This window comes from Coregonus clupeaformis, chromosome 18, assembly GCF_020615455.1.
Source record: "Coregonus clupeaformis isolate EN_2021a chromosome 18, ASM2061545v1, whole genome shotgun sequence".
Taxonomy (NCBI): domain Eukaryota; kingdom Metazoa; phylum Chordata; class Actinopteri; order Salmoniformes; family Salmonidae; genus Coregonus; species Coregonus clupeaformis.
The window spans coordinates 7396144-7414967 of record NC_059209.1 but is presented as its reverse complement, the minus strand read 5'-3'; the positions used below and the strand labels follow the sequence as shown (position 1 = coordinate 7414967).

General features: G+C 45.7%; 1 protein-coding gene across 4 annotated transcripts in view; it reads right to left on the bottom strand.

Moving 5' to 3' along the window:
- fam172a (family with sequence similarity 172 member A) overlaps positions 1 to 18824 on the bottom strand; it is a 205046-nt gene that overhangs the window by 40193 nt on the left and 146029 nt on the right. For 3 of the 4 annotated variants that reach the window (XM_041904537.2, XM_041904539.2, XM_041904538.2), the window contains exon 10: positions 17548 to 17632. The exons of the other annotated variant lie outside the window; for it this stretch is intronic. In XM_041904537.2, coding sequence (XP_041760471.1) covers positions 17548 to 17632 — 85 coding nt within the window. The remainder of the gene's footprint in view (positions 1 to 17547; positions 17633 to 18824) is intronic. 4 annotated transcript variants of the gene reach the window in all.

The following is an 18824-nucleotide window of genomic DNA, read 5'->3' as shown; positions in this document are numbered from 1 at the left end:
TTAGCTTACTGCACAAACCTCATTGACTCAGTAATGTTTTTAAGAGGTTAACATTTCATAGGCTTACGTTTTTTAAGTTATGTTAAAAAAAAAATTGGAGCGGTAGATCTCGGCTTGCATTTTGACTCGGAAAGTGATCTTGACTCAGAAAACCCATGCATTATGTGATTAATGATTTTCATGAAGAAATTCTACTGCGTGATTGGTCCATTTGTACAGCAAAATAAGCTATCGTTGAGAACAAACCAAACCCCCTCCCAAATAAATACGTCTTGCTGTCTCCACTGTGCTGTGCTGTATTCTGCTGCCTTCTGAAGGAGCACTTGTCCCAGTGTGACAGACAGACCCAGTAATGTTGGAGCAGGAGCCAGGCTGGGGCAGGAATGCCTAGCAGGGGTTTAAGCTGTTGGGTAACATCTGTGTCAGATGCCTGATGGTGTGTGAGCCCGCGGGGCGGGGTGGTCCGGGGCAGGACAGGTCTCTCTGTCTCCGTGGTGACGCCTAATGCTAGCTCGTCCAGCGCAGACAGCAGGAACCGGCTTGACACGTGACCGGCCGCGACGCCTCGCAGTCAAAGGTCGGTGCAGATTTCAGCAAATCTGGGCAGGCACGGCATCAGCTTATACTCAGAGGGAGAGATTGGCCTCTAACCTTAACCCGATAAGACCCTTGAAGTCTTTACCCTGACCTAGACTTGACTCTTTCATCTGCGATGTTAGCTATACTAATTACTGGCTGATAGCGACCTGGTGCCAAACGCAATTCACTTCCACCTCTCCCTGATGAGCTACAACAGTCATTGCCATCCTCGCTTAGAGCTCACAACGTGTTTTAAACAAACTCTGCCACGCACGCAGCTCCAGCTTTAACTATTAATAACTGACTTGTTGTCTTGTGTCGTGTTTTGTTATCTGGAATGTTAGGGGAGGAGAGGAGAGTGGCGTACGCTACGTTTAAAAGCACAGCTAAAGCCAAAAAAAATGGAAGATTAAAATGGCGCCATGGATTTGGAATTTTGGTTTCCAAGATTACTCCCCTTTCCCGGGCACAACTGAGACAAATGGTCTCCATAGCAGCAGGGGGTCCCATTAGGATCGGGGGGCTAGGCCTAGGGTCAGGTGACTGAGGGGAAGGTTGCCATCCGAGTCAGAAGACTGCAGCCCAAATCTCCCCTCCCCTCCCCAGTAAATCTCTGGTACCTGATACACACGTCCACTGCTTGGCCTAAGGCCCCTGGCCCCTGGCCCGGCCCCACACATCTCATAAGGGGAGAGAGAGACAGCTCTGCTTGTGTACGTGTGTGTGAGAGTGTGTTTGAGTGTGAGCGTGAGTGTGTGTGTGTGTGGACAGCCGCCCGTGCGTGTTGATTAGATAGGAGGTGAGCCCACGGCAGGCGAGGCATGGTTTTCCTTCTGGCTCTGTAGTTTGGCCCTGAGGTGAGGAGCTAACGAAGGGGGCCGTCAGTGGGTCACCCAGATCAGACCAGTGGGAGTGGAGCATTCCTCACAGCTGGGACAGACAGGCACACCAGGACTCTCACTTCTCAACACACCCCACTCTGACAGGTGACACAGAGAAGGCCCCTGGGAGAAGCAAGGGCACACTCCGGAGAGATAGGAGGAGGAAAGAGATTCAGAACATACCTTCCTTCTGCCTCTAGGAAGTACTAGTGCTATGCAGATCCCATGGCCATTAGAACTTAGATGAATAGTTTAAAGTTTCAACGTTTATTCGCAACGTGCACAGGATACAAACAGTACAGTGAAACTCTTACCTTGAGAGCTCTTTCCCAACAATGTAGTTATAGTTAATAATAATAATAATAATAATAATAATAATAGAAAATATAATAAAACACACAAGAAGTACGATAAAGTTTGAAGAAACACGAGAACGCAAGTATATACAGGTCAGTGCCCGTACCTTATTCGATGTACAGGGGTACTGGAGTGGTTGAGGAGGGTTTATACATAAATAGTGACTGGTAGTAGGATATACATGTAAACAGGGCTGAAAAGTGACTGGTATCAGCAATATATAAATACTTATGGTAATATACTAATGGTAATATACACTGAGTACACAAAACACTCTTTCCATGACATAGAATGACCAGGTGAATCCAGGTGAAAGCTATGATCCCTTATTAATGTCACTTGGTAAATCCACTTCAATCAGTGTAGATGAAGGGGAGGAGACAGGTTAAAGAAGGATGTTTAATCCTTCAGACAATTGAGACATGGATTGTGCCATTTCAAATCAAATCAAATCCAAATGTATTTGTCACATGCGCCGAATACAACAGGTTAAGACCTTACAGTGAAACGCTTACTTACAAGCCCTTAACCAACAATGCAGTTTTAAGAAAAATAAGTGTTAAGTAAAAAATAGATAACAAAAAATAAAAAATAAAGAGCAGCAGTAAAATAACAGTAGCGAGGCTATATACATGGGGTACCGGTACAGAGTCAATGAGCAGGGGCACAGGTTAGTCCAGGTAATTGAGGTAATATGTACATGTAAGTAGAGTTAAAGTGACTATGCATAGATAATCGTAAAAGGGGGGGAGACAATGCAAATAGTCTGTGTAGCCATTTGATTAGCTGTTCAGGAGTCTTGTGGCTTGGGGGTAGAAGCTGTTAAGAAGCCTTTTGGACCTAGACTTGGCGCTCCGGTACCGCTTGCCGTGCAGTAGCAGAGAGAACAGTCTATGACTAGGGTGGCTGGAGTCTTTGACCATTTTTAGGGCCTTCCTCTGACACTGCCTGGTATAGAGGTCCTGGATGGCAGGAAGCTTGGCCACAGTGATGTACTGGGCCGTACGCACTACCCTCTGTAGTGCCTTACGGTCGGAGGCCGAGCAGTTAACATACCAGGCAGTGATGCAACCAGTCAGGATGCTCTCGATGGTGCAGCTGTATAACTTTTTGAGGATCTGAGGACCAATGCCAAATCTTTTCAGTCTCCTGAGGGGGAATAGGCTTTGTCGTGCCCTCTTTATGACTGTCTTGGTGTGTTTGGACAAGGATAAGTTTGTTGGTGATGTGGACATCAAGGAACTTGCAGCTCTCAACCTGCTCCACCACAGCCCCGTCGATGAGAATGGGGGCGTGCTCGGTCCTGTTGGGGCGGTATGCAAATTGGAGCGGGTCTAGGGTTTCTGGGATAATGGTGTTGATGTGAGCCATGACCAGCCTTTCAAAGCACTTCATGGCTACAGACGTGAGTGCTACGGGTCTGTAGTCATTTAGGCAGGTTACCTTAGTGTTCTTGAGGTGACTGGACAAGACACAGAATGTAAGTGCTTCAGAGAGGGGTATGGTAGTAGGTGCCAGGTGCACCGGTTTGTGTCAAGAACAGCAACGCTGCTGGGTTTTTCACGCTCAACAGTTTCCCGTGTGTATCAAGAATGGTCCCCCACCCAAAGGTCATCCAGCCAACTTGACACAACTGTGGGAAGCATTGGCGTCAACATGGGCCAGCATTCCTGTGGAACGTTGACACCTTGTTGTGTCCATGCCCCGGTGAATTGAGGCTGTTCTGAGGGCAAAAGGGGGTGCAACTCAACATTAGGAAGGTGTTCTTAATGTTTCGTACACTCATTGTCTACTGAACCAAAATATAAATGCAACATGCAACAATTTCAAAGATTTTACTGAGTTACAGATCATAGAAGGAAATCAGTAAACTGAAATAAATTCATTTGGATTTGACATGCCTGGGCAGGGGCGCAGCAAAGGCCCACCCACTGTGGAGCCAGGCCCAGCCAATCAGAAATTAGTTTTTCCCCACAAAAGGGATTTATTACACACAAAAATACTCCTCAGAATCTGTGGTATTGTGTTGTGTGACAAAACTGCACATTTTAGAGTGGTATTTTATTGTCCCCAGCACAAGGTGCACCTGTGTATTGATCATGCTGTTTAATCAGCTTCTTGAAATGCCACACCTGCCAGGTGGATGGATTATCTTGGAAAAGGATAAATGCTCACTAACAGGGAGGCAAACAAATTTGTGCACAAAATTTGAGAGAAATAAGCTTATTTTTTCAGTGTATATACATACACAACTATACACACAGTTAAATAAACATTTTACCTGTTAAATAGACTGTCGTTGAATCTGCCTACTAGAGGTGGTTCAGCCTTGCTACACAGCTAATCGTAAGTCATGGTTTCAACCAGCATCAGTAGAGAGTAGACTGGGAGGAGGAGGAAGAGGAAGTGGAATAGTAATCAACTGACTTAACATGATTACCACTAGGCTGCTTTGTTCATAAATTCTTCAAACAGATCCATAATTGTAATTTAGGAGGGGGTGGTGGAAGTCAACATTAGGATGGTGTTCATAATGTTTTGTACGCTCAGTGTATACAGTGAGGGAAAAAAGTATTTGATCCCCTGCTGATTTTGTACGTTTGCCCACTGACAAAGAAATGATCAGTCTATAATTTTAATGGTAGGTTTATTTGAACAGTGAGAGACAGAATAACAACAAAAAAATCCAGACAAACGCATGTCAAAAATGTTATAAATTGATTTGCATTTTAATGAGGGAAATAAGTATTTGACCCCCTCTCAATCAGAAAGATTTCTGGCTCCTAGGTGCCTTTTATACAGGTAACGAGCTGAGATTAGGAGCACACTTTTAAAGGGAGTGCTCCTAATCTCAGCTTGTTACCTGTATAAAAGACACCTGTCCACAGAAGCAATCAATCAATCAGATTCCAAACTCTCCACCATGGCCAAGACCAAAGAGCTCTCCAAGGATGTCAGGGACAAGATTGTTGACCTACACAAGGCTGGAATGGGCTACAAGACCATCGCCAAGCAGCTTGGTGAGAAGGTGACAACAGTTGGTGCGATCATTCTTAAATGGAAGAAACACAAAAGAACTGTCAATCTCCCTCGGCCTGGGGCTCCATGCAAGATCTCACCTCGTGGAGTTGCAATGATCATGAGAACGGTGAGGAATCAGCCCAGAACTACATGGGAGGATCTTGTCAATGATCTCAAGGCAGCTGGGACCATAGTCACCAAGAAAACAATTGGTTACACACTATGCCGTGAAGGACTGAAATCCTGCAGTGCCCGCAAGGTCCCCCTGCTCAATAAAGCACATACAGTGGGGAGAACAAGTATTTGATACACTGCCGATTTTGCAGGTTTTCCTACTTACAAAGCATGTAGAGGTCTGTAATTTTTATCATAGGTACACTTCAACTGTGAGAGACAGAATCTTAAACAAAAATCCAGAGAATCACATTGTATGATTTTTAAGTAATTAATTAGCATTTTATTGCGTGACATAAGTATTTGATCACCTACCAACCAGTAAGAATTCCGGCTCTCACAGACCTGTTCGTTTTTCTTTAAGAAGCCCTCCTGTTCTCCACTCATTACCTGTATTAACTGCACCTGTTTGAACTCGTTACCTGTATAAAAGACACCAGTCCACACACTCAATCAAACAGACTCCAACCTCTCCACAATGGCCAAGACCAGAGAGCTGTGTAAGGACATCAGGGATACAATTGTAGACCTGCACAAGGCTGGGATGGGCTACAGGACAATAGGCAAGCAGCTTGGTGAGAAGGCAACAACTGTTGGCGCAATTATTAGAAAATGGAAGAAGTTCAAGATGACGGTCAATCACCCTCGGTCTGGGGCTCCATGCAAGATCTCACCTCGTGGGGCATCAATGATCATGAGGAAGGTGAGGGATCAGCCCAGAACTACACGGCAGGACCTGGTCAATGACCTGAAGAGAGCTGGGACCACAGTCTCAAAGAAAACCATTAGTAACACACTACGCCCGTCATGGATTAAAATCCTGCAGCGCACGCAAGGTCCCCCTGCTCAAGCCAGCGCATGTCCAGGCCCGTCTGAAGTTTGCCAATGACCATCTGGATGATCCAGAGGAGGAATGGGAGAAGGTCATGTGGTCTGATGAGAAAAAAATAGAGCTTTTTGGTCTAAACTCCACTCGCCGTGTTTGGAGGAAGAAGAAGGATGAGTACAACCCCTAGAACACCATCCCAACCGTGAAGCATGGAGGTGGAAACATCATTCTTTGGGGATGCTTTTCTGCAAAGTGGACAGGACGACTGCACCTTATTGAGGGGAGGATGGATGGGGCCATGTATCGCGAGATCTTGGCCAACAACCTCCTTCCCTCAGTAAGAGCATTGAAGATGGGTCGTGGCTGGGTCTTCCAGCATGACAACCGAACGCGAAACCTTAATGACTTGGAGAAGATCTGCAAAAGAGGAGTGGAACAAAATCCCTCCTGAGATGTGTGCAAACCTGGTGGCCAACTACAAGAAACGTCTGACCTCTGTGATTGCCAACAAGGGTTTTGCCACCAAGTACTAAGTCATGTTTTGCAGAGGGGTCAAATACTTATTTCCCTCATTAAAATGCAAATCAATTGATAACATTTTTGACATGCGTTTTTCTGGATTTGTTTCTTGTTATTCTGTCTCTCACTGTTCAAATAAACCTACCATTAAAATGATAGACTGATCATGTCTTTGTCAGTGGGCAAACGTACAAAATCAGCAGGGGATCAAATACTTTTTTCCCTCACTGTACATGTAAACAGGAGTAATAGTGACCGGTAGCTGGATACATAGATAGATACTAATGGTAATGGCAATCAATAATCAATGAACAGCAGCGTAATGGTAGTAATGAATCTAATCAATAATCATTTAGCACCAGCATAGGTGTGAGGGAGTGTGTGCGTGTGGGTGTAAGTGTGTTGTGTCAGGAACGAGTGTGAGAGTAAGAGTGACAGTAATAAGCCTAAAGCTTCTTTATTAAATCATTAGTTAAAAATAAACAAACAGACAGGTCCAGGACATTGGTGTTAATGGTTTTAATGACGATCTGGGGGTGAGGGTCCAGGACATTGGTGTTAATGGTTTTAATGACGATCTGGGGTTGAGGGTCCAGGACATTGGTGTTAATGATGATCTGGGGGTGAGGGGGGTACCTGGTGTGGTACCTGTTCTTATTCCTCAGTATGTGGGGTAATACCAGGGATGGGCCCATATGGAGGCCAGATAACGTGAAGGCTAAAGACCACCTGAGGCTTCTGCCGAGGGCCGTGCCGAGAGGTGAGAGAGCGAGGAAAGACAGTGGTGGAGGAGAGGAAGCGGATTAGAAGTAATAGCATCACAGAGGTATCAGTGCAGCCTATCTCATTACTCCCAGGCACAATGGGCACAGCACTCTCAAAGCAGTTTATAATTACACCTTTCCAGGTCACAAACAAGCCCTGCCCTTTTTACCCAGGCTACTCTTTGGTTCTTTAGCTGGAGGAAATCCTCTTTTAATTGCGATATGTCCCTAATACTCGAGCACGCTGGTATAACGGGCTGTTTGTCCCCCATCCTGGAGATGCATCAAAGTTTGTATCTGTCACGGCAGTATACGGTGGATGATCCAAGGTCACCGCTGCACACTCACACAACTCTGCCGCACAAATCTCTGTCAACATTGTTTACATAATTATATAAATAAGTTCTAAAAATTCAGACAAAAAGGCAACAAATAAATATTGTAATTTGAGGCTGATTACGACTCAAGGACCTTCAAGGATGCTTTTCCCCCCTAATCATCTCTCCGCAATTATGTACATTCTTAATATATTCTCAGAGCTTGTTGTGCTCTCTTTTACTTCCTTACAATCACATTAAATGTGCATTTCATTACAACCTAATTGTGAAAAAAACAAAACAAAGGAGAACGGGGAAAACTGCCACAACATATCAAAATATGTGTTTTAACTAAACAGGAATAGCTAAATGCTTTCAGCAAAAATAACATAACGCAAACAAATCGCTGAGTCTTTATTGCATTGATTAGTGTAGTTCTCCGGGTGTTTTGTCCTGGTGCGTCTCTGCTCTGATTTCACTCTAATTATCCAGCCTCCTGCAGACAGGCTTTCTAGTCTAGCCAGGCCTCTGTGCAAACAGCCTCTCCTCTGCGCTCCTCTCATCTCCCCCAGCCTTATCAAACCCTGTCACACTAAAGGGCCCATTAGCAGCTAAACCTAATGAATTGTCTTCATGAACAAACGCATAACCTGCGCGTCACGAAACAAATGACCGAGAAGGGGAAAAAGACTAAATAAAAAAGGAATTGAGGATGACATTAAACCAATGTGTTTCTCCTGTGACAGAGAGGACAAAGCGTGGCCTGTGTAGAGGGAGTCCATGGTGACAGTGCTGTTGTTTACCATGGCAGAGACTCTGACAGGAAAGGGAAAGAGACGCTAAACGTGTGTTCTGATGGTATGATAAAACCATCAGACCCCCACAAAGAACCAGTCACTCACAGAGCATGGGGCTAACCAAGCTAAACGAGAGCTAAGCGGACTATGTCCAGCAACACCCAACACAGGGGCAGATATCTTGCTAGAAACCCCCATCACAGAAGACCATTAATGGGTGAAGAAGCCTTCACACCCCCCTTCCCCCTGGTTCATCCTCCTCCCCCATTTAGAGGCCGAGACGCCACGCTGATGCTACCGGTAATGTGATGGCATCAATGTCTGAAGGCATTAGTGGGAGCTGGCGCTGATCACACGGTTGGTTGGATAGACAGAGTAAACAATCGGCTTACCCCCCTTCCACAGATTAACCCTCTGCTTCCCAACACACATGCACACACTCTGCTCACACGTTCTTCTATTAACCCCCTTTAATGTGAGAGGGTCTGGGTCCTCCTGACCACGCGTCATCCATCCCGCTGTCTAAGCTCACATCCATTCACTTATTGTGAGTGACCAGCAGCGTATCTCGAGTATCTCGAGTAGTGTAGATATGGAATCGTCCGTTTCAGGAATGGTCCGTTTCAGTCAGTATATAAACTATTACACCACGGCCACCAAATGAAGAGACAAGGTGGTTAAAACAGATTAGACCATAACACAACATTCCATCGACCCCCCTCTAATCGCATGTGCAATTTAAGTTAATGGTGTGAGGCTACATCCCATCTACTCTATGGGCCAATAAGATCCATGTCGCAGGTCACTAATCTCCCTTTGGCCTGTGAGGGTCTAGGCTGGGCGGTGACGTGAGATGTATGTACGCATGACTAAGTCGCTTTGGATAAAAGCGTCTGCTAAATGACATATACTGTTATATAATTACAGATGAGGGAGAAGGACATCCACATGGAGAGTTAAGAGGCTTGGCCTGGCAGCCCACTACAGGCAGAGAAGGCCATGGTGCAGACTGTGCGTGTGCTGTGCTCACCCTTCTGACCTGCACGGTGGGCTCAACTAGGGGGGAGACCCAGAGTTCAACCAGGGGACAACTTACACCCAGACACATGCCTTACTGCATCCTGTGCTGTTTTCAAACGGTGAAATACCCTTGGGGAACATTCGAGAAGACAGTGGGAAAAAACACATCCACACCAACAACACCTATAGCCGTGTCAAGATGCAAGCGGCGTAGACTCCGTGTAGGAGAGTCGATTGCATTCCGTTTGCCTGTAGCAAAGCCCCCCACGTCCAAACACCCGTAAATAAAACAGCAGGAGGAACGGAAGGGAAAGTACAACAAAATAAAAAGGAGGGGGTTGCCTTGGAGATTGAAGCTCTGTGATTGGCTGAGGGACTGGGTAGCAGAAGGACAAACGGACAAATCTCAGAAGCTAATAACAGCGAGTACGGCACAGCCCTCATGGGCAAATCTGGCACTAAGATGATAATGAGATTATAAAATCCACTATATTGCAGCAAATTGTATAAGTGTTTCATTGAACCTTGTTGAACCTTCATTTATGCACAGCCGGGCTCTTTTCCTTTTCCCTCCTTCCTTGAGATGATGGAGTGTGTGAGGAGGGAAGCAGAGGAAAAGAGCGAAAGCGCTCCTGGGTACAGTTCACCTAGCGCAAGGGTGAACCAGGAAACCAATACCATACACCGGGCTTGCCTAACGTGCTACGTCTGCTTAGCATCCATATGAAGATATCACTACTCTGCTACGGCTTCTGCCAGCCCTAACTATCTCATCATTACCCAGTCCATGCACACACAGGCTACACTCATACATGTATAAATAACATAGAAATAGATCAACAATGTCAGATGATCTATGCAGGACTATATAATCAACCTCTAATGACCACATATGAAACAGATGAGATAGGAAATCACATCTTGGAGAAAACCTCAACTTGGTTTGTGTCTGCTATCACCTAGTTATCTTTCAATATCTCTATTCAGTAAATGACAAAAGTATGAAAGTTAAATGTAATATGTTTTCGACAAAATGACTATTAGTATGGAGAAAATAGCAATATCTGTCAAACCTGGTTAGAATATCTAGAAAGAAATGGGTTTCAAAAGGCTTCATACATTGATTCACCCAATACTCACCATACTTCCTAACCAATATTCACACTAATATAATAATAATAATAATAATAATAATAATAATAATAAATAATATATGCATGCCATTGTGTATATGCCATGGGTGTCCCCTGTGGGAATCAAAGCCACAAAACCCTGGCATTGCAAGCGTCATGCTCTACCAACTGAGCCACACAAGACCACAATACACCCGAAAAGGTGAGTAAGAGCTGAATGCAGGTAGAGGTGATGGGTAATGTTAACACAAATATTGCGTAAAGGTTGCATAAACACTATTCATGAAGTAAATAAGCTGCACAGATGGCATATAAATGCATCACCCTCCACTACATTCATACTAAATCCTAACCAACATTCACAAACCAATAGATAGATGGGCTCTACTACTGGGGGAAAAAAAACTTTACCTGACCTTCTGTGTTGCTTAGCAACCAGTTGCCATAACATTTCTAATAAATACAAATTCAGGAGCGAGATTACAGGCAAGGCATGTTATAAGAGAAAGGGCTCTGAGATAAGAGGAGATCAACAGGAACACAAAAGACGACATAAAGGCTGGGTGAGGCGGTTTTCACTGCGACGGCTGGGGGCTGCAGCGTTTTCACATTTTTACCAAGTCAGCCTGACCAGCTTATTATCAACTCGACAGAGCCATGAGAGACCACTACTGGACCAGTAGACTAGACGACTGGTCTCCTGGCGTATTCCACCCAATACTCCCAGACAAATGTGTGGAGCCATGCTACTCTCAATGGAATCACACAGTGTAGCTTCCATTCTCTGTCATGCTACACACACTTAAACACATACTGTGCATACAGTCGATATAGACATACATTCAACATATTGATTTTGGGGTGCAACAATAAGCTCGGAATGTTACCATTAAACAAATATAGATGCTGTCGTCCTCTCATTGAGAAAACGGACAGACCTCTCCAAGGCCATGGTAGAATCATGTCTATTGACTGGGAGTACTTGGTATCCAACATGTTCTACCTCTGATCTGACTTCAGACACACGTCACAGACAGAGACAGCGACACCGAGATCAATCGACAGACACACAGTCCTTTCAAAGTGATCAAAGTGACCGGGCCTTTGATAGAAAGCAACCTCCAGCAACCTCCAGTCTCCGTTGGCAGAGAAGCCAGTCTATAGTCTAACTGTCTTTTGAGGTAGAGAAGCAGGGCGAGAGAGAGAGAGAGAGAGAGATGAGGAATGGGGTGTCTATCAGAGCATGGCCACTGACCTGACATTTCAAAACAATCACAATTGTCTAGCAGACAGGTGTGGAGGGTATGGCAGTGTTCTTAATCTGTCTGCTATAGGTCCCCCCCCTAACGAATTAGCTTCCTCTCAATGTTCCCTTCGGTATCAAGGGGGCTCTTTTTTGATATTGTCACCCTAACTTTACTTTCAGGGGCCTACAACCCTGTGTCAGCCTATTCATTCAGGGTCAAATGAGTTCATACGCAATTGAACCGCAAAATGCAGCGGAACCGCAAGACCTTTAAGTTGTATAGTTTTCCGTTTCTGGTGGGATGGAAATTGAAGTTTTTCTATTTCTCTCTGCATCATGCCACGATGATGCTTTAACCTGCCCCCCTCTCAATGTCTCCAAAACAGGCGTCAAAATAATCCATACAGTACAAAAATGATTGAATACTGCATTGTTGGCAAGGGCTTGCAAGTTAAGCATTTCACTGTACTTGTGCATGTGACAAATGAAACAAAGGGAAATAATGAGAATGACTAAGTAAGATCTCCTGTACAGCTCTAGCTGTCTCCTGAAGCTCTTCCCCTCCACCTCCTCAACACCAGCCTCTGAATATGACCCCTTCAGAGGCACAACAAACTCAGAGACAGAGCGAAAGGGGGCGTAGGAAAATAGAACTATTTTCCTCTCTCTCCAGCGCTCTGATCCTGTCTGCGTGGTGTACTTGGGGTTCATTACATAAAGCTGCCAAGTGGGTCAGGGCCCGCCAGAGTACACAGATCAAACAAGTTTAGGCCCAATCTCCATTTTAAAGAGGAATAGCAAATGAAGGCCATGTCTTCTGATCCTCTATGAGGGAGAGAGGGAGGGAGAGAGGGCGGCAGGTAGCTTAGCGGTTAAGAGCGTTGGACCAGGACCCAAAATCCCTGAGCCGACTAGGTGAAAAATCTGCCGATGTGCCCTTGAGCAAGGCACTTAATGCTACATTACGAGCGTCTACTTTTATTCAAGTGGGAGGGTGGAGGGAGCAGTATTTGAGCCTAGACATGAGAGTAAGAAAAATTATTGTGTGTGTATGTGTAGTGGTGGCATGTGTTAATACAGAGGAAGAGGAACATGAAAGGCTGTGCAGAATGTGGAGAGAAAAAAAAAGCCTGGTTAGGCCTGGGAGGAGATGCTGATGACGGCAGCCAGTGTCTCCCCTGAACATAGACATAGCATCTCATTCATGCCTAAGAATCCCTTATATACTCAGCTACTGCACTATATGTTTCTATCTGTTGTAATATTCCACCAATAGACAGTATCTACCATTCCACAAATAAAAAGTAGGCCCATCTTCCTCAAATACCATAATATTCCTCCGACACAATCACCTCTGTCCATAGTTGTATCTAAAAGCCATCCATTTCTATGGTGGTCTCAGAGAGGAGGACACTGCCAGGTCAGCGTTTTCCACAAGCGTGTCAGTTGAAAGCGAGCTTGGCACCTGTACGATCCAGACGATAGCTAGCCCCGGAGATGAGCCCTGTGACGGGATCAGGATCAGGGTTAGAGTTGACCTCTGGTTCACCAGCGTTTACCCTAGCTATTTCCCTGTGACGCTAACGCTAGGCTACGCTAACGTCCGCAAAGACAAACAAGCCAGAAAGACGCCCTTCCTCTCTTCATTTGATCTTTCGATGAACCAGCAGACATTCCCCCTCCCTAAAAAAAAAAGAAAGTCAAGCTGAAAAAACAGAGGAGGTAAGGCGGACTGCGTTTCCTCTGAAAGTTGATCTCAGCGGACAAACATCCATCAGACAGACGGACGTGGACCTGTAGGTGGAGCGTATAGGTGGTTCACGATCAACAGTGCATGCCGGATCAGGGCGAGGGTTAACACTGCAGTTAAACCTACCCAGCATGCAACACGGCCACCGCAACACATGCACACAGACACACAAACACACACACAGCTCACCCACATTGTACGTCGTCTGTTTCTTTCTACAGACTCGCTTTTAGGAAAGCTTGAGTTCAGGTAAAATGGGCCAGACTTCGCTCTCATTTCTCTATTTTACACTCTTGGTTCTAGCAATCAATGCATAAATTCTCGCTACTTCATTGAAAAAGAAAACATCACATAAATAAATAAACTGCTTTTAACAGCAGAGTGTAATCAGTACATCAAAGGGAGCATCTTCTTTTTGATGAACACAATGAGGGTTAATTACGGGCCTGTGTTCAGAACCTTGTAACGGAGCAGGTCGCATAATTAAAGTTTAGGTACACATTAACGTACTTTTGTTAGCCATTAATCAGTGTTTACGCTGGGCCTTTGTAATTAATAATCATGTTCAACAATGAGTAATCGCTAAGGAGTAGATACAGAATAGAGAGCAGGGAGCACACACTGATCGTTTCCACTCTCCCAACTTCTGAAGGAGAGAGATGGATGTAGAGTGGAGAGTTAGCCTATAGGGCGATTCCACGCCAGCGGGAGCGGTAAACATTTTTGGTATCTCAGATTGTTCTGGCAATTCTCACACAGGAATTCCATTGGGAGGAAGGTTTTTTTTTTTTTACAATTGTATCTCAAACCGTTTTTGAGAAAATCATGATGAAAGTGGCCATTTTAGGCCCTTTTTAGACCTTTACATTCCTCCTGTAAGACCTTATGATCCGTGAACCGTACATGATACAGACAACATCTTGGTGTCATTATACTCCTTATAGTGTTCTCTAACATATGGAGTATGTCTACATTCTGAAATGCACATTTTCACATGAATTTATTCAACATTAAAACTATTAATATGGATATCTCAAAACTACCCTTTTTCGATGTTGCTTATTTGTAGACGTATTGCTCTGCTGGTGATTTGCTGAATGCGCAATCCTAAAGGAGGGCTGTGATTAATTAATGACCTATAATGTCAATTTCTATGTATAAAATGGGTCATTTAATTAAAAGTACCAGAGAGCCCACTATGGAAATTTGATGTGTTTGAAGGGTATATTGTTCCAAACAATATGTCAAAAAATAAGCAAAATCAAAAAGGGTAGATTTTGAAATATTCATTTTCATAGATTTAATTTTGAATAAATTCATGTGAAGATGTGTATTTCAGAATCTAGACATACTCCATATGTTAGTGCACACTATAAGGAATATAATGACACCAAGATGTTGTCTGTATCATGTACGGTTCACGGATCATAGGGTGTAAAAAGCTTTTCAAACATCCTTCCACCCAAGGAAGTTCCTATGTGAGAATTGCTAGTACAATCTGAGATACCAAAAACATTTTACGCTCCCGCTGGCGTGGAATCACCCTATTGCAGACCTGGTGGACACTTTCAAATGGGGGGACTAGCTACACAAAGTGCTTTCATTTCAAAACGGTAAAACAGATATGTATGAAAGTACTGTCGCCTCATATGAAACATTTGGTCTCAAATCCAAAATGGTGGAGTATATAAAAGCTTTAGCTTCCCTGTCCAAATAAATACACAGGGGAGTGTGTATGGCTAGGCAGCAGCCACACGCATTTCTCCTAGAGCCACACAAGTCACTGTGCGGTGCGAGGAGGGGATTCACATTGTCATTGTTACTGTTGTGTGCCTCTAAGCCTGACTCTAGAGTGGGCCTGCCCATCCCTGACATTCTTTCTCTCTCTCTCCTGGCTATCTGCTCTGTGACTGCAGCCCAGCCGTGGCGTGTCAGACCCTGGGTAGCCCCACCACAGCACATGAGGAGGCTTTCCAACAGAAGATTTGTTCCACTTTATCTGCATATTTACGCAGTGTTCAGCGTGCTCCTAACTGATAAAATTCTGCCAATCTCTCAGGCCGCTGCCAGCTCGGAGCAGTGACCTTCTAGGGGAAGATTCCTTTGAAAGAGGGAATGAAAAATAAAAAGGAGAGAAAAGCTAGCCAGGCGAGCAGGGGAAGCGGTCCAGGTTTTATCACGTTAAAAACAATAAACAGAGATGTTAGCGGACACCCCCCACGCTACAAAACTACCCCTCCATCCCTCCCTCCAGCCCATAAGTGGGGCATTGCCATGCTGGTACCAGTGTTGTTTCACGGATGATTAGCAGCAACCGCCAGACAGGCCTGTCTCCACGTCACCATGTCCATCTGCCAAACACCAACCAGCATGGAGAACACCTACGCTACAACCAGCACCACACAGGGAGAGAGGGAGCGAGAGAGTTGGTTGGAGAGAGGGAGGGAGGGATGGAGACTCGTCCTTCAGTGCCGCCATTGACTCCCTCCTCACTGCTTGACTGTCACTCAAACCCCCACATCTGACTGACAGCCAATGGCATGCCTTGGTTTGCCTACAGACATCTTCGTGTCTGTCTGATCAGGCGCCACTCTCCATAGCTGCCCAGTAGCCTAAAGCTTTCCGCGCTTCAGACTAGCGCAGATAGCCCTTGGTGTGGTGTGAGTGTGAGTGTGTGTGTCTCTGATGTGACAGAGGAGTCATGGACAAGGACATGGATGGGAGGGATAGAGGGATGAATTGTTCTCTTCTAGAAACTCTGGGTCATGGTACTTTGACATCCTTCCCTCAACCTTTGTCACCTCTGGCCGCTCTCTCGTGACTCGCGGCACAATGGCGGCGCCTCGCTCCCTGCCAAGCCCTGCCAAGCCGCCAAGGACACAAAGACAACCAAATCAACCTTTGACATGAGACCAGAGTCCAGACACCAAAGATTTGCTGGACGCGACTTAGCGTCCACTTTAACTCATTATCAGCGATGTAAAAGTCATTAAGACCAATGGTCAATCAAATGTGCCCGGAATAAGACGCGCCTGATAACTGCCACATATAACAGCAGTTCAATTTTGGAACCTCATGGTGTAACGCTTATACAGTAGCACAGGCACGTTCAGGGTTTGTGACCTACCAAACAGGAAACCAATGATACTTTTGAACAGTGCCTATTTAAGTATTTTGAGTAAGTAACAGTGGCTTGCAGGAGTAAGTAGGCATTTTAACGTCACAGATTTAGGCGGTGGTAACTTGTGGAATAGACACCGGCTGGAATGCAGTTTTAACCAATCAGGATTCAGGATTAGACCCACCCGTTGTATAAATTAGTATAAACAACCTGATCGACATATAGACTGACTATTAATATTGATATATTACATGGCAACTTAGCTAGTGATGCATGGTATAACATTAAGCTGACCAGTTAATTCATAGGCCACCCACACTCCTCTCGACCATGTGTAGCATGTTGTTTTGACCCCGACAGATCAGATAGCGATGGGAGGTATGGCTCCATGGAGCAACATGTATGTTGAGCTATACATTGATAATGATGCCATCGGACAAGCCAGGAGAGGGTAGTCACAATAAACCCACATGACCACCATTAGGGTAGTTGTCGATAATAGTCCCGTGTAGCTCAGTTGGTAGAGCATGGCGTTTGCAACGCCAGGGTTGTGGGTTCGATTCCCACGGGGGGCCAGTATGAAAATGTATGCACTCACTAACTGTAAATCGCTCTGGATAAGAGCATCTGCTAAATGACTAAAAATGTTTTAAAAAATATCTGGGCTTTGCACCTTGTACACCAATGTACATGCATGCACACACACACACATACACACACACACACTCATTCATTCAAATGTTCCGTTTAAAGTAAGGGCAGTTGTTGAGGCCCCATCAGCATGGTCCATCATTTTCATCATGTTCGGGATTACGGATTACAGGCCTAATCCTGAATTAAGGACAAATTCTCTGCCTGTGACATCATCACTACGAACCATCCACAGAGAGGCCAGAGAGAAATGGAGCAAAACACCACATGAAAAGATTACAGCGAGAGATAGAAAACGAAAGAGAGAGAGAGAGAGAGAGAGAGAGAGAGAGAGAGAGAGAGAGATGAAAGGTGTAAGGAGTGTTGAATCCACAGTCACACATGCTACCTGCAGAGACGCGAGGACAGTCTGATAGCATGGGCTCCACCGGTGTGTCCAGGGGCTCGGGGCTTGACACCCAGTTACGGCAGTGCTGTGGGGAGGGGGGCGGAGAGAGGGGAGACAGGAACAAGCAATTAAACGCCCTGTGACACATTGCTCAGACAGATCTGATTTTGTTTGTGGTGGCGAGCGGAGGGGGGTGAGGGTACGCGGCCCACCTGGCGCACCAGGGGGGTGTCTACGCAGCCTGGTGACCCATGACCCCTCAAGCCCACCCGCAACCCCCACTCCCACCTCCCCTCAGCCACCAGTCCACAGTCTTACACTTAAAGACGGAGCAGAGGAGACCTTCTAACTCTCTTTATCCCTCTTCGTGTCTTTACCTGTCCTCAGGTGAAATGCTGCTTTTTACAGTACAGTACATATCGAGCCTACACCACAATGTCCTCGACATCCCACTTCAAAAGCTGTGTGTGCGTGTGTGGCGCGTGCATGTGTGGTTGATGAATCCGTTTGTGGCTTTTGTCCGGTGTGTTGACGGTGCAGTGTGGTATGTATGGTTTGATGGGACGCTGTCGTGGGCTTGGAGGAGGGAGAGAGAGAGGGGGGTGAAGAGGAGGAATGCATGGAGAAGACGTTCCTGAGATAAGATAAAAGTCAAATAGAAGAAACAGAAATGTGAAGGAGATTAGGCTGTGTGCAGCTGGCCTCTTTCTGAATCACTGCTTATCGACACTTGTTTTCTTTCGCCCCGGCCCACCTGACAGCTGTTACAGTGCTATGTGTGTGGGGGTGTGTGTTTGGTGTGGGGGGGGTCTCTGCAGCTCGCCCCACCGCATCCTTGAACACCCTCTATCGCCACCCCTACCCTCCTCACCCAACTCCAGCAACCCCCCTCTCCCAATGCCCTGCTTCTGCCTGACAGAGAGGGGATGGCTGGGGCCAATCAGGGAGACCAGCACCCCCAGACATCCCCCACCCCGCCTGGAGACATGATAGAACCCCGGGTCACATCACACCTCCGCTGGGCTGTCACGAGCCACCCCCACTCTTGTGTGTATAAGAGAGAGAAAGAAAGAAAGAGACTGTGTGTGTGTGTGTGTGTGTGTGTGTCTGCGCATGGTGTGTGTGTGTGTCTCCGCATGCGTACTTCTGCAAGATCGAGACATGTATTGTGAAGAGCCCACCCCACTCGGTCGGCTCATAGTTTTTTCTCTGTTGTCTTCGAAACATCCGGGGCAGGCCATTTTCAGATTGCTATCCTACTGTACGCATCTTCCGCA